The sequence below is a fragment of the Drosophila arizonae genome, chromosome 3 (assembly GCF_054131065.1).
Source record: "Drosophila arizonae isolate 15081-1271.41 chromosome 3, UAZ_ARI_1.0, whole genome shotgun sequence".
Classification (NCBI taxonomy): Eukaryota; Metazoa; Arthropoda; class Insecta; order Diptera; family Drosophilidae; genus Drosophila; species Drosophila arizonae.
The window spans coordinates 27,235,692-27,252,616 of NC_142923.1; the positions used below are offsets into that span (position 1 = coordinate 27,235,692).

At 35.7% G+C, this 16,925-nt stretch overlaps 1 protein-coding gene across 3 annotated transcripts in view; it reads left to right on the top strand.

The window, feature by feature from the left end:
- brat (tripartite motif-containing protein brain tumor) overlaps positions 1-16,310 on the top strand; it is a 38,447-nt gene extending 22,137 nt beyond the window's left edge. For 2 of the 3 annotated variants that reach the window (XM_089464626.1, XM_089464627.1), the window contains exon 2: positions 3,198-11,068. In XM_089464626.1, coding sequence (XP_089320752.1) covers positions 3,330-6,566 — 3,237 coding nt within the window. In that variant the 5' untranslated portion in view covers positions 3,198-3,329 and the 3' untranslated portion in view covers positions 6,567-11,068. Of the gene's footprint in view, positions 1-3,197; positions 11,069-13,452 lie in introns of those variants that run through there. The other variant, XM_089464628.1, reaches the window with a different exon arrangement.
- The last annotated feature ends 615 nt before the right edge of the window (positions 16,311-16,925 follow it).

Sequence of the window (16,925 nt, forward strand, 5' to 3'; positions counted from 1 at the left end):
GGCAAGGCGAGTTGCTCGACTTCGACGCGAAAGTTCTGGTGGCGCCGCCGGCAGCATGGGCGAAAAAGTATGCTCTCGCCCACTCAGCATTAGAAGAAGAAGAAGAAGCAGCAACTGAGAGCGCAATTTGTTGTCATTGTTATTGTATTTTGGTGCGGTCGTTGTCATTGCCCAAAATTGGAAAACATGCGCAAGGCTGCAAAGTGCGAGAGGCAGGCAGACACACAGAGAGCGACAATGAGAGGCAGAGTGAGAGAGTGTGTGCCGTGTTATCGGTTTATCGTTCGCTGTTGCTTCCTGTTACAATTCACTCTCTGAGCACGCAACCTGTAGCGCTGTAGCGCAGCGTCGCTGTCTTCAGGTTCGGCCATGGAAAATTGTTGCTTTTAGTTGGTGGTCTGAGTGGGTGACTGGCCGACGCCATATTGTTTTAAGGGTTGCTCTGTTATGCCCGTGCGCTCGGCGGGGGCTGGCTGGCTGTACAATTTAGTATTTTTTTTTTTTGTTTTTTGGACCGGTTGGGCCGGCATTCAACAGTTCGGCATTTATGCTGCCGTCCCTCTTTGACTCTCTCGCTCTCACACATATGCATAAGCCAAAGGCGCTTGTTGCCGTGTGCCTGTGTGTTTGCCTGTCTTTCCGTGTGCGCGCACTGTAAATATGAATATTGATTTTTCCCAACTCTGCTTGTGTATGTGTATGTGTATGTGTGTGTTTGTCTCAGTGTGTGTTTTGTTTCGGCTGGTAATTGGGAATAATTTTGTTTTATGCAGCCCACAGCAATGTGCAGCGATGCATTTGCTGATGCTGCTCTGCTGCTGCGCTGCTGCTGCTGTTGTTGTTTTTCTGCCTGCTCGTCCGTTTGCCTACAGGACATGCAGAGGCACTCTCTGCAGTAGCAGCGCAGTCGTTGTCGCTGTCGACGTCGACTTCGACTTCGCTGTTCCTGCTGTTGCTGCTCCTGGTGGCAGCTTTACCCGGGTCGCTGAATAATGCGCAAAGTTAGTTTTGCAGGGAGCTGCGTCGCAAGCGCGTCGCGTTTTCATTTACTACGGCTCCGTCTTGTTGTTACCAGGGACTACAACTGTGAAAAGTGCATAGGCAGTGATCATAATAGAGAAATGATATATATGAGAAAAAAATAAATACAACAATGAAATTCTTTAAAAATACAAATTCGAACAAATAGTTAAACGTGTTTTTTTCTGTTCGCTTTTCCATTGCAGCATTTTGTGCGCGCGACGCAATTCATGATTGGCAACTGAAATTGGCAGCACCCGTAAAGTATGAAACAAAACTAATAGACGACAAGAACAACAATCGAGCGGAAGTAACAAATGGAAACAAAGCAACAACAACAATAATAATAATAATAATAATAAGGACCAAATTGGCATTAAATTTTTGACTGCATTAAAAGCGAATGCAAAAAAAAAGAAAGAAAATACAAAAACAAATCAGAACATCAAATAACGGAGACGAGCAAAAAATACAACTTAAAACGGTAAGTCAATGCCTCTTGCACAGGCTCTGTCCGTGTGCGTGCGTGCGTGCGTGTGCGTGTGTCTCACTCTCTCTCTGTGTGTGTGTGTGTGTGCGTGATAAATGTGCACATACATTCAGTCTAGACAGTTGCACCCACCCAACCCCCGCTCACAGTGGCGCAGTCCATGAGCGAACTGCCGCTATTATTTGGGGAGCGCGCGTTTTGTTGCTTTGCCGCTTCACTGGGCGCCTTTTCGAGGGTTGATTTTCGTTCCATTTCGTTTCGGTTTCGGTTTGCCGTTTTGCTTTCACTTCCCAACTTCTTCGAGTGTGGCTTTTGTTGACGGATGTTTTGTGGACGCGTAGGTGTGTGTGTGTGTGTGTGTGTGTGTGACGCTGGAAATGAATATCTAGAAAAGTTCCTTGTTCGTTTGCCGCCGCCGCTTGTTTACTTTTTTGTTGTTATTTTTTTTTTCTATTCTTTGTTTTGCTTTGAGGGGTTGTGCACCCTCTTGGCCGGCAGCAAGTAGTTCAAGCGCCCCCTTGTGCGTGCGCTTATTGCATTTCCTGTTGACGGCTAAAGTTGAAGGAGGGCAAAGTGTGAGTTGGGGGTTTCCAGGACGACGAGTGACAAGAGGGGACGCCTCCCTCTTACAGCCTCGAATTGCGTTAAAAAGCACTTTGTTGCCATTTGCCAAATGTAGTAAAGTCGCTTTCTATGCGTGTGGGAGTGTGAGTGTGAGGGGAGGGTGTAGTCTGGTAGCCCGGTAGCCCGGTAGGGGATTACCGAGGGACAATTAGCTACAAATTATGTTACGAAGAGAAGGTGAATCATAATTTTTTTTGTTAAAGGGGGCACAAAAGGTCTGCAAAACTTTTGCTGACTCACACAAAGGGTGCTACGAAAACAAAGGAATAACGACAGTTATGGTGGGAGAAGGGTGGCATGAGGAGTAGACCTCTAGTTGAGTTGTGTCAAGTTGTAGTTGGGTCAAGGCACTTAAGCTATTGCCTACTAAATCCCAACAAAGTTCTCGCTTTGTTTGGGCCATCATTTTGTTTTTGTTTATCTGCAAATCGTTTAGAAAGTTTAGAAACAAAAGTTTTAGGCTTTCGTGTTTTTATTTAAGATTTAAAGGAGCGGTGGAATTTGCGCGTTAAATTATTTATATTTAGTTTTGATATATAAAATGTAATTTTATCTTTTGAGTGGAAAGGATATACATAGAGCTAGCTAGTCTAATAAACAGTACTATTTTATTAAATTAAAATATTTTAGAAATAGAAGGGGAGGGATATACGCTTTAAATATTTTAAGCATATATGTATATTCGATAAAATAGAAATAGAAATCAAGAATATTTAATTAATGTAGTCTTTTATTTATTTGTTATTTATTTTATTAACACATTTTTTTTAAATATTATTTTTTTATTTATTTATATGCTAATTTTCAGAAATTCCTATGTGTTTTATTATTTTTACTTCTTTGTTCTCTTTATTTTATTTTATTGTTTTTTTTTTTTTTATTTTATTTTTTGTATTTTAATGTAATTAGTTGGCTTCATTTACAAAGGAATTTTAAAGCTTCTCTCTGGTGAAACACGTAATAAAATATGTGGACCAATTGTAAAATAATAATAAATTTATGTAATCAAAATAACAATAACAAATTTTATTCATGGTTATTTTTAAACGTTCTCAACTTGCAGGTGTGTCCAGTGGCAGCCAGAGAGGGAGACACTGTGGACAACTGAATAGTAGTGAATCGAGTAGCAGTAGCAGCAGCGACAGCAGAAGGAGAGGAGGAGACATTCAAGACACCCATTCCCACACACAGAACGATGGCGGCTTCGCCGACTCCGTCGCTGGACTCCATGCGCGGGGCGAACTCGATTGAATCATATGAGCACGCCGGCTATCTGTCGGACTCGCCGCTGACACTGAGCGGGTCGTCGCCGCCGGTGAGCGATTCGGCGATCTGCAGCGATGAGTATATAGCTGGGAGTCAGGTCAGCGTGAAGGTGCGCCAGGATGTGACTGTCATCAATGGGCATCATCCGATATCGGCGTCGGTGTCGTCTAGCTCGTCGGCCAGCTCCTCGTCCTGCTCCTCCTCGTCGTCGTCGTCTTCGTCGTCGTCCAGCTCATCGACCAGCGGCCTCAGCGGCTGCGGCAGCACCAGCAGCAGCGTCCTCAGCGGCTCCAATGTCAACAGCAACAGCAACAGCAATAGCAACACCAATGGCCACGGTCCCGGCGTCATCGGCAGCAATTTGCCCAGCAGCAACAGCAACAGCAACAACAACAGCAGCAACAGCATCAGCAGCTTGGTCGTTGGCGCTGGCAAAGGCAGCAACAGCAACAACAACAGTGGCAACAATGGCAGCAACAACAGCAACAGTGGCAACAGCAACAACAGCCTCGCCCCCGCGCGCTGCACCGCCTGCAAGAGCAAGTGCAGCGATGCTGTGGCCAAGTGCTTCGACTGCCAGAGCTATCTGTGCGCCAACTGCGTGACTGCGCACGAGTTTATGCACTGCTTCAACGGCCACAACGTCTGCCTGATCAAGGGCTTCGAGGCGACGAGCAACGGCAGCAGCAACTGCAGCAACAATCCAGCCTCCAGCGACTTCAAGTACGCGAGTTCACTGACAATGATGCTGCAGCAGCAGCAGCAACAGCAACAACAGCAGCAGCAGCAGGCACAGCTGACAGATGCGCAGCCCATGTCGCAGCTGTCGAAGATTGTGCTCGCAGCAGCAGCAGCAGCCAACAACTCACAGGAGCAGCAGCAGCAGCAGCAGCAGCATGAGACCCTCTACTCCACACACTTGCAACAGCAGCAGCTGCAGATCTTCTGCCTGCGTCACAAGCACGAGTTGCTGAAGTTCAGCTGCCGCACCTGCTGCACGCTGGTGTGCAAGGAGTGCATCGTCCTGGAGCACTCGACGGGCCTGCATGAGCTCGAGAATGTGCAATCGCCCGCGGTGGCCGCAACGAGCAACGGCAGTGGAAACGCCAACTGCAACGGCACCAACAGCAGCAGCAGCACCTCGAGCAGCGGCGGCTACAACGAGACGGCGCTGCAGACGCTGCTAGCCGATATGCGCGGCAAGATTGGCGAGATCGTGTCGGTGGCTAGCAGCGCCGAGCAGAGCGTGACCAAGGTCAAGCAGCAGTACCAGAAGGCGCACAACGAGCTGAACGAGACGCATCAGTTCTTTGCCTCGATGCTGGATGAGCGCAAGAGCGAGCTGCTCAAGGAGCTGGAGACGCTCTACACGGCCCGCGTGAACACCAATGCGGTCTGGCTGCAGCGCGCCAAGGAGATCATTGACAAGGGTTTGGCCACCTGCGAGGCGGTCGAGCGCTCGCCCGCCAACGGCGTCCAGTCGCCGCTGCTGGCCGAGGCGCTGCTGCTGCGCAAGCAGCTGGAGCAGCAGCTCCAGGCGGGCGTCCAGGACATGCAGCTGCCCTTCGAGCTGGAGTTCATGTCCAACTACCAGTCGATACAGGCGGGCGTGCGCAACACCTTTGGCTATATACGGGCCAGCAATGGCGGCGGGCCTGGCAGTGGCAGCTGCTCCGAGTCGAGCCTCAGCCTGGGTCACAGTCACAGTCACCTGGGTCACAGCCAGAGTCACAGTCACAGTCACGCTCACAGTCACGGCCAGAGTCACGGCAAGCAGCCGCCGATCGCACGGCCCACGCAGAGCGCGAGCAACAGCAGCGCCAGCAGCGCGGGCAGCCATCATCACCACCAACAGCAGCAGCAGCAACAGCAGCAGCAACATCTGCAGCTGCAGCAGCAACAGTTGCTGCCAGGCCTGGGCCTGGGCAGTCTGCTCGACAACAGCAGCAACGGCAGCAGCACCAACGGCGGCAGCGTCTATGCGCATGGCTGCCTCCTGCTGGGCGGACGCGAGCGCAATCTGAGCGATCTGCAGCACTTTGGCGAGCTGTTGCCCAAGCGCGCCAGCAGCATGGCGCACTACAATCCCTACGAGAAGTGGAGCAATGGCGGCAGCGACAATCTCTTCAGCACATCAGCCGTCGCCACGCTTGGCGGCGTCGGCAGCGCCGGCAGCGGCAGCAGCTCGGCTGTGGTGGACGCCTTTGCCAGTCTGTCGTCGGTGAATCTGAATGGCAATGGCAATGGCAGCGCGGTGAGCAGCGAATCTCTGCTGGATCTGACCAGCAAGCTGTTGTCCGCCTCCATTTATCCGCCCAAGTCGCAGATCAAGCGCCAGAAGATGATCTATCACTGCAAGTTCGGAGAGTTCGGCGTGATGGAGGGCCAGTTCACGGAGCCGAGCGGCGTGGCGGTGAATGCCCAGAACGATATCATCGTGGCAGACACGAACAATCATCGCATCCAGATCTTTGACAAGGAGGGACGCTTCAAGTTCCAGTTTGGCGAGTGCGGCAAGCGCGACTCGCAGCTGCTCTACCCGAACCGTGTGGCCGTCGTGCGCAACTCGGGCGACATTATTGTGACCGAACGTTCGCCGACGCACCAGATCCAGATCTACAACCAGTATGGACAGTTTGTGCGTAAATTTGGGGCCACGATCCTGCAGCATCCGCGCGGCGTCACCGTCGACAACAAGGGACGCATCATTGTGGTCGAGTGCAAGGTGATGCGCGTCATTATCTTCGATCAGAACGGCAATGTGCTGCACAAGTTCGGGTGCTCCAAGCATCTGGAGTTCCCCAATGGCGTGGTGGTCAACGACAAGCAGGAGATCTTCATTAGCGACAATCGTGCGCACTGCGTCAAGGTGTTCAACTATGAGGGCCAATATCTGCGCCAGATTGGCGGCGAGGGCATCACCAACTATCCCATCGGCGTCGGCATCAATTCCAATGGCGAAATTCTCATTGCGGACAATCACAACAATTTCAATTTGACGATCTTCACACAGGACGGGCAGCTGATCTCGGCGCTGGAGTCGAAGGTGAAGCATGCCCAGTGCTTCGATGTGGCGCTCATGGACGATGGCAGCGTTGTCCTGGCCAGCAAGGACTATCGCCTCTATATCTATCGCTACGTACAGCTGGCGCCTGTGGGTATGTAAGCAGAGAGCCTTCTTCACACACAGACATTGAAAAAAGAGAAAAGAACAAGAAAATGAAAAAACAAGAAAAAAAAAGAAACAAAACAAAAATTATATATAAACATATATCAATGATCAGATCAGAAGAATTTGATCTGTGAATCATTAATAAACAAGTTGGCAATTCTGACTTGCGCGCTCTCTATCCCCCTCCCCCCCTCTCTCTCTTTCTATCTATTTGACTCTCTGTCTCTGTCTATCTGCCTGTTTCTCATAGCATAGCATAGCATAGCAAGAACTCTATCTCTCTCTGTCTCTCTTTTATATATTATAGAAACTTACATTTATATTATTAACTTTTTAAATTATTGTTGAATTTTGTTTTATTTTTACACTGTGTTAAGACTTAATGTTTTTTTTATTTTATATATTTTTTTTATTTGTGTATTACTTATTTTTTGTTTAATTTGTTCACACAAAGAAAAAAATCGACAACAACAACTCGAATGGCGCCTTAGCCGTGCCACACGCCCCCGCGGCAGTTGCAAGTCTCTTTATTTTATATATATATATAAATAATACACAAAAAAAAAAGAAGAAAAACCAGAAAGCAAATCCCTCCACTTTTATTTATGTTCGCTCGTCAAACAAATAAAAAAAAAAAAAAAAACTAAACTAAAAACTTAAAAAAAAATCGAAAGCAAACAAAAAAAGAAAATAGTTTTTAATGAAATGCTTCAACAATGGACAAGTAAATCGTTCGGACATTGAAACAAATATTTTTTATTAATTGTAATCTTAAGTAAAGCGCAAAAACTGTTTTGTTATTATTTTTGAACACATATAAACAACAACAAACAAACAAACAACAAAATGAAAAAGAGACAACAAAAATTTTGATATAAAAATATATATATTGAACTGTTTTTTATGTTTATAAATTATTTTTTGATTGTAAATTTATTGATTACTGATTATTTATATGCATACGTGTATCTTTATTATTAATATTACTACTTATACCTATTATTATTATTATTATTATTATTATTATTATTATTATATTATTATTAAAGCTATTATGAAATGTTTGCTACTTTTTTAACAACAACAACACACAACTTTTTTATACTCGCTTAGTTTTTATGTTTGATTGTTTTATTTTTATTATTAATACAACATAAACAACAACAACCAACAAAACAATAATAATAATTTATGTTTCAAAAAACACAACAAATTTGCCGCTGCTTAATTTATAAAACACAAAAAAAAAAAAGAAAAACTAAAATAGCTAAAAATTATTCTTGATCTAAATTGACCGGCAGAAAGACTATATATATATATATTGTGCATGATCATTTTAATTTATTTATATATATGTTTTAATGTTTGTTTAAAGCATTTCGCTTAACGCTCAAGAGAATTTTCCAAACGTTGTTAAAAATTTAAAAATGAAAAACAAAATATACATATATATAAAAAGTGAAGTTTACTATAAAATTAAAATAACTATTTGTTGATAGTGTTTTACGCATTAAAACTGAATTCCCAAAAAATTAAAAACAAGAATAATGATAAACAAAAAAATAGTTGGCAATCAGCGCAGAAGACTTAAACGATTTATTATAAACAATTACTATTAATATATATTTGCATATATTATATATTAAGTGTAAAACAAAATCTCAACTAAGCGAAACTTTCTCAAAAATTCCCCCAAAATAAAACTCGAAAAGTAAATCAGATCTTGCTAGAAAGAAAGAAGAAGCAGACGAAAAAGGAAATCCAATATTGAGTTGAATTTTGCAATTATTTTAAGCGCTTTGCTATGTGTTCCAATTATTATTAATTATATTCACAGTTCAGAAACGAGTTGTGAATAGCTGAAAGAGGAAAATATAAAATAGTTACGAATAATAATAATAATAATAATATTAAAACAGCAGGCATTAATTAATTAAATTAGAACTTTTTGAGACTACAAAACGCAACAGTAACAGGAACAGCATTTAAAAAATGTTTATAATTTTATTTGAGTTTATATATATACAGCTCTATATATATATATATATAAAGATAGAAAACAAAACAAAAAAAAAAAAAAAAAAAAATATATATATATATATATATATATATATATATATATTTGTTTATTAGAATTTATTTAATTATTATTTTGTTTCATTATTATTTCTTCTGAATTGTTTTTGATTCTTGAAAAATGTTTCATTTTTTTTTTGTGTAATTTGTAATTTTGCATTTTTGGAACTTAACTGTCGTTAAGTGAGATTATTAAATATGTAGGTTATGTAACAGATACACATGCATAGGCATACACACACACATGCTTGTGTGTGTGTCTCTCTCTCTTAATATTAATGAAATGCTTGTTGTAAACTATAAACTAATTGAATTCAAGTACTGTAATATTATATGTAACTCTGTATGTGTGTGTGAGTAGCTGTAATGTAATGGTAAACAAAAAAACAACAACAAAGTATTGTACATTTCTTGTGAGAACTTTTTACTTGACACCAAAACTGAATGAAAAACTGTTGAAAATTTTTTATATACTTAAAAATTGTTAACTGCTAATTGATGGTATTTATTATGGCCTAATATATATATATATATATATATATATATATATATATATATATATATACATAATATTTAATTGTATTTATTATTATTATTCATTAGCGTATTTAAACACTTGCACAACAAGAAAACAAAAACAAAGAAAAGAAAGAAAAAAATAGAGGAGGAAAAACTATATTTGACTTGTGCTTATTTGTTTTTTTATGTTTACTATTAAATTTTTATTAAATTTATTATTACATTTTTAAATGTTACACAAAATGGGACACAAATAACATTAATAATTAATATTAACAACACAGCAACACCTTTCAAATACAAATTGTTGTAAACATTAATTAATACCTACACAAAAATGAAGAAACCGCCACAAAAGAAAAGTAACAAAAGTACATAATTAAATGATTTTTTTATCACTTCTGACGAAAGAAAAAAAAAAAAAAACAAAAACTTGTTTGCTTTGTGTTTTTATTTATCGTTTTCTATGCTGATTTCATTTTTATATATTTTGCTTTGCACCTTAACATCTGTTAACGATCGCCGCTGTTAACTAGCGAGAAATTGACGCGGTTATAATTGACAGAAAACGTATCGCTGTTAGCTAACAGAGAATGTGATGCAGTTAGTTAACTAACAGAGAATGTGCCGCACAGTGGGACGCGGCGAACATTCGAAAATTTTTCTCTCGCTTGCCCGTACTGGCGCTGTCCCTCTCGCCCATATAGAACATTCAAGAAGATGCATTGCCATGCATATGGAAGAATCTAAAATTTAGATACGATATAAACGTATGTTGATAACAATTTTGATGAATTGAGAATCTAATAGACTGTGCAAAATGAATATGTAACAATTTTTTTTAAATATATATATTTGTATTGGTATATATATTTAAAGAACTAAAGCCCAAAAACATATTTATATAAGCTAAATCGTGTAATTATAAAACACAGCGCTATCTATCTATATATACAATTAAAACTATATGCATAAATCCGTATATATATACACATACATACATAAATTTATTAAACATTTTAAGGATATGTATTTTTTCCAAAACAAAGTGAAAAATTCAACTAAAATGTAAACTTTTTATACCGCCAATTAACTGTGCTCTCTTTAATATACATACATACATAGACGCATACACATACATATACATACACATACATATAGAGCGTCTCTTAACGATAAACGATAACTTTGTAGTTCGTGCTGACAATTTGTGAATTTTAACACCCATCTATATATATTTATATATATATATATATATATATATATATATATATATGTTGGAATCATAAAACTATATGTAGTTGGTATGCGTGTGCCGGCATTTGTGATTAGTTTATTTTGGCGCCGCCTCGTTGGAAATTCAAATGCTTCACAACTACCACCAAAAAAGAAATAAAGGAAACAAAAACGAAAAATCGGTAAAGATCGATCAAAAAATGATTGATCTAAAGCATATTTAGGCATAAGTATAAGGGAGTGTTGAATGTGCTGAATGGTGGCAAAAACCGACACGTTTTCATTGTTAGGTTATGAATGTTACACTAATATTTAGACTTCAGACAAAACTGAACTTTCAGCAGTCCAAGTCGGGTTACACACATCTAAGGAATAGGGCAATATATAGAAGAAGGTGAAGTGGACAAAGTGTAGGTATAGGTATCGTTTCGTGTTTGGTTTGGGTTGCAGTTGAGTTTGAGGTTGAGAGACTGTCGGCACAAGTTGAATGATCTAGATCTAGAATTGAGCCCATGGATATGCATAAAAATAATTTTTAACGTAGTTTATATTTTTGATAAATGTTATTAAACAAAACAAATCCAAAATCAAAGCAAAATGATAAGCAAAAGCAAACGCAAACAAAAAGCAAAAAAAAAAATAAAATAATAATAATAATAAATTAATTAAAAATAAAATTGAGATCCCTAAGAAACATTGTTGAGCATTTTGTACGGAATTTAGAATTTGTACATGTATTAAAAAAGAAAAGAAAATCTTTAACGATAATGATTATTGACAAGCGGCTGCAGCGAACTAAATAAAGAAAATTCAAACTGGCTTCGTAGAAGTGTTTTTAAGTATTATTAGACTATATTAGAAAATAGTGAAAGCTAATGAAATTCAGCAAAAATTGAATGCGTATACATGAATCGATATATACTTATGTATGTATGCAGTTATGATTTGAATTTATATTTCCCATTTATGATTTTAATTTTTCTCTAGTAGACAGCTAAAATTCGATAATCCGTCAGCATAGAAAATGGAAATACTCGTAGAATATTTATTCTAATAATAATGAATACATATTTATCTATAAATAAGATTAAAAAATTAAAAAAAAAAAAAAAAAAAAAAAAAATGTTAAATTGAATGTTAGAGAACCCAAATAAGCATGCATGTGTACAGACATAAATTCATATTTATATACATACTTATATTAATAATCATACATGCCAATAAATGTCTGTATGTATATTTTTTTGGAAAATTCAACTATATCAATTATTCAAAGCTTGCTTGCGTAGTTTGTCAGATAACGATAAAATATACACACATGCAATTATACATAAGAATATGTACTATTTTTCATTGTTGTTGTCGTCACTAGTTTTTTAATCTAACCAAACGAAAATTATATATAAAACAGAACAGAAACAAAAACACAAAGATCAATTTGACAAAAACTCGCATATGCAGTACTTTTCACTGCATATGGCTACACTGTGCAGGCAACATGCATACTTACATACTTACCTATATATGTAAGTACACAGGAAGGCGAAATGCATGGGTGCGTGCACGTGTGTGTGTGTGTGTTCTGGTCTCTCAAAATCCGAGCTTTATTCAGCAAAGCTTTTTGTACTCTCTCTTTGATGCAGTGCTTATTCTCTAAGTTTGCTTTCGCATATGAGCAACATACACATACACACATACAAAGCGCAATGCGAACATAATTGATAAACAATTACAACTATGACTGATTTTTACACGAAAACATTTACACATAAATATACATATTATACTACTATATACATACATCTTTACATATAAATATATATATATATATATAATGTTGCTACTATATGTATATGTATATATATAATTACAACTACATACACGCACTCACACACACATACACACAGCGAGCATCTGCAGCTGCCTCAAGTTGCATGTGCGTGCATGCGTGTGCGCGTGTGTGTGTGTGTGTGTGTGTGCTTGATTCTCTATTGAATTAGTAGTGAAACTTAACGGTAAAAACACATTTTTTATGACACTTAACAAAGAACAACAAAATCTTAGACTGCTTCGAAAACGTAAACGTGAAATAAAAATAATAAAAAAAAAAATGTATATTAACTAAAAATAAAAAGCGAAACCTTTGTGAGATAAAAAGAAAAGAAAGAAAAAATGGATTGCGACTCGTTTAGGGAATTTTCACAGCTCTGTTTTTTGGTTCATTGGAAAATTGATAGGCTTTCACTTCCACTTCATCCTTAACTTGAAACTAAACCCAACAGAACTTTTCTTTTACTTTACTTTGCGCGCAAGAGAAATTTAAATAGTAATAATAATAATTATAATAATCATAATTTGGAATATAGAAGAGAAAATAATTTCATTATATTTTCTATTTTCTATTTGTAAGCGAACGAAAAGTTAAACATGCAAAATTATAAGAAACAGAACAACTATTTAAAGTATACATATATATCTATATATATGCATATATGTAGTAGTATGTAATACATATGATATATATAGTATATAATAGATAACTGTTTGTTGTTAGCTGCTTATACTTCCTATTGAAGACTACCAACACATTCATATCCAAGCATTTGTAGTTTGTATTTGTATTTTAATGTATTTATACGCATCTTAAGAAATATTTATACCGTGTACTTTGCTTAAATATACATATATACGTATGTATACATATATGTATGTATTCATAGATCCAACTCGAGTCAAGTGCAGCTTGACAAATAAAAACAAATATAAATATAATAAGAATTTGTTAATGAATTTGCAATAATTTAAACATTTTTTATGTAACTTTTAGAAATTATTTTAATTTTGCTTTAGATTTCCATAGAAAAACATTATAGAGTTTACGTTTACATATGGTATTAACTTTGTATTTTGTTCGACGTTGTTTATTTTTTTGTATTCATTAAAGCTTAAAGATATCCCACTTGTTTTCACAAAAAAAAGTAAAGCAAATATTGCGTTGTTTTATTTATTTTCATCAACTATTTGCACTTTTCTTTTTATTTATTTTCAGTTACGCGTAAAAAGCTAAACAACCTGGCAGACCGATTGCAGCCAGAACATACGAATTTTCTTTTTAATTTTCCAGAGAACTAAATTAAAAAAAAAAAAAACACACACATTTATATATAAAGCAATATATATACATATACTCGTATATATTGTGTATATTTCTTAAACATTTATAGGTTATATCTGAAGCGTTCTTTTTATTCATTCCAATTTTGCACAACAGTTTTTTATGCCCTGAATCCGTTAAACAGGTAGAATATATACTAGTTTTGAGCAACACCTGTAGCCACACATGAATATACTATAATCGAAAGAACTCTAACTCATGAAACTAATGATGGGACTGAACCCTAAATATTGGACAAGAAAATTTTAGCTGATAAGCACAATATTTCAAAACTAATATTGCGATTCGCATATTTTTCACAAATTTATCCTTCAGAAAGAATAAAACTGAAAATTGAGTTGTTCATCAAAATAGTTGTTACTATTAAGCCTATTTGTTTCTTTATGAAAATAGTAGTATCTACTACTTTTAATAGTATTTTCTATTTTTACTTAAAGCTAGATCAACTAAAATAGGGAATCTAACTTGTTCTCGTTATATCTATTTGTTGTTTCCATTGCTTTATTAATGCCTCGAAAGATTAGCCAACAAATAACATGCGGATTCAGGGTGTTTGCTAGTCGGGCACTGCCGACTAGTATACTTTTACTTGTTTTAATATTTGTGTTGAAATTGTTTTCATCATGATTAAATAATGCTAATTGGATGTTTACGTTTTTACATAATTTACACAATGTAATGCATAAATAATTTAAATCAATTTTGGGACTCAATTATATATATACATATATATATGTATATATCAAATCTAGATCTAGTTAAATGAGTCTCTACGGTCGAACCGCACACACACACACATTCATATGAAACAATTTGCTAAGAATTTTAATCGACGTGCATACATACATACATATGTTCATCGTACATCTTTCATCACATTACATTATAGCATTTGCATATATATATATATAGTATACATACATACTTACATACATCATGATCCATGATATCGTCATCTAGTCATTTTACAAGTTATTAAATATTATTATATATCAGCATATATATAAATATATGTATTTTTATAACTATAAAAAAAACTTAAAAAAAACACCAATTTCATGTTAAATGTCGTTACAATTAAGTTGATAAGTTTTAGCAAACGTTTTAAGCATTTTACAAAAGAAAAGCAAAACATTTTGGCATTGATTTTATTTTTATTTCTAAACATTTGAACTCACTGCTAAATGACAGAAGAGGAAGAAACAAGTTGAATTTTCAAATAAAACATAGTATACAGGGTGTTGCTAAATGGCTTTACATATATATACACACACACACACACAAACACACATGAAAATACATATGTTCAAACACACACACACACACATACATTTACAAGTTTTCTATACATACAGTTATTTCTGATCTAAATAAACGATTAAAACAACAACAAATCTTAGTTAAAGTTTTTCGCTCAAATTTTGTTTATTAAAGTGAATGAAAGTTTGTTAAGCAAAAAAAAAAAAAAAAAGAAAAAATACCAAATATATATTACATATATATATACAAAATATATATATGGACTAATGGACTGAAAGGTAATTAATATATCAATGAAAGTGTAGAGATGGGTTGGCATTTAATAAAAAAAAAAAAAATATATATATATATATATATATATATTAAAAAAAAAATAAAAAAACAAATCAATATAAAAAGGAAAACAAATATAAATGTGTAACTTTGAGTGTTGCCCGCACTCTTTGGCTGTTTCGGGAAATTGTTAAATTTATGTTAATCAGTTAAGAAAACAAAGCAAAGATATAAGACGAAGACGAAGACAAAGACAAAGATGAAGAAGATAAATACACACACACACCCACCAAGGCATACTATATGCGCACTGTTTCATATAAAATGCATATAGTAATACATATACTACATACATACATACATCTCATACCAACTCTCCCTGTCTCTCTCTTTCTATATGTATTTTATTCGAATTATTTGTGACTTTATTTTGAATTGCGAACAACTCCAACTGCCAGTTGAGTTCTCTATATTACACACATCCACACAGTACAGTGAACACCCTGCATATGCAACTACCTACATAAACCAAAAAAGAAGCAAATATTTATACCACACACCACAACAACAACAACCCACATATATAAGTACTACAACAACAAAAATTGCATATGAATGGCATTTACATACATACATACATATATTTTTATGTATTCATATTTTTTAAAGAAAAATTGAAAGCAAAAATAAATACATGTATACACAAATATATATACACATATATGTATATATAATCGTAATCGTAATCGAATACCGATGTCATAAATGTGAAAGTTATTAGTAACTCATTAAAAACTATTATTATTACGATTATAATTGTATGCCTATATGATACTATATAAAAAAAAAAATTAAAAAAAAAAAAAAAAAAAAATGAAGCAGTTGAACACTCATTATTCTAATGTGTAAGTGAGAGGCAACATGAATAACGGTAAAAATGAAAATGGTAAAATATATACAAATATTTTTATACACCAAAAAAAAAAAAAAAAAACGAAAAAAAAGGAAAAAAAAAAAATCTGAAATGAATGAAAAACTCATTTGTATGCATTTGATTAATATTATTGTGTACTCGAATAACAGTAAAAAAAATTAAAATTAAAAAAAAAACCAAACTACAACCAAACAGAACTTGAAGCAAATATAAAAGTCTTTTAAATGCTTAGGGGCCACAATTTTCGAAGTACATAAATTAAAAATGAAATTATTATTATTATATTATATTATTATTATTATTATATATTGTATTAATTAACATTTAAAAAATGTTGTGTAACAGTAAATATTAATGACAAAAAAAAAAAAAAAAATCAGCAACAACAATTGTATTGTAAGAATTTCTATTTCCATCACAAAAACAAAAGAAAACTATTAAAAATAAAAAATAAATAATTTTGTTTTTAATAAATTAACCAATTGTTTTCTTGACTGTGAAGGAATGAGAATAGCTTAAAGTAAACTAAATCAGTTCACTTTCAGACTTGTGGAAGCCGACATCCTACATTGGTAAGTTCTTATCCTATCTCAAGATATTGTAATACTTTGCTCTTGAATTCTAGTTTGAATTTGTAACAGGTGAGACTGATATCAAAAATAAATTTAAAAATTAAAATTATTTTATTGCACAAACAAACCATTAAGTCACCTCCTTCCAACTCCTACATATATAGTAGCTTATAATTATAGATTTTTTAAAATTGAAAAACATTAATAGGAGAACTAATTGGACGCTATTGAAGCTAGTTTTCCTGATTATTCAACAGGGTCTGCCATGCCTCGTTCTGCCGAGCACTTTAACATGCTGCTTTCAGTTA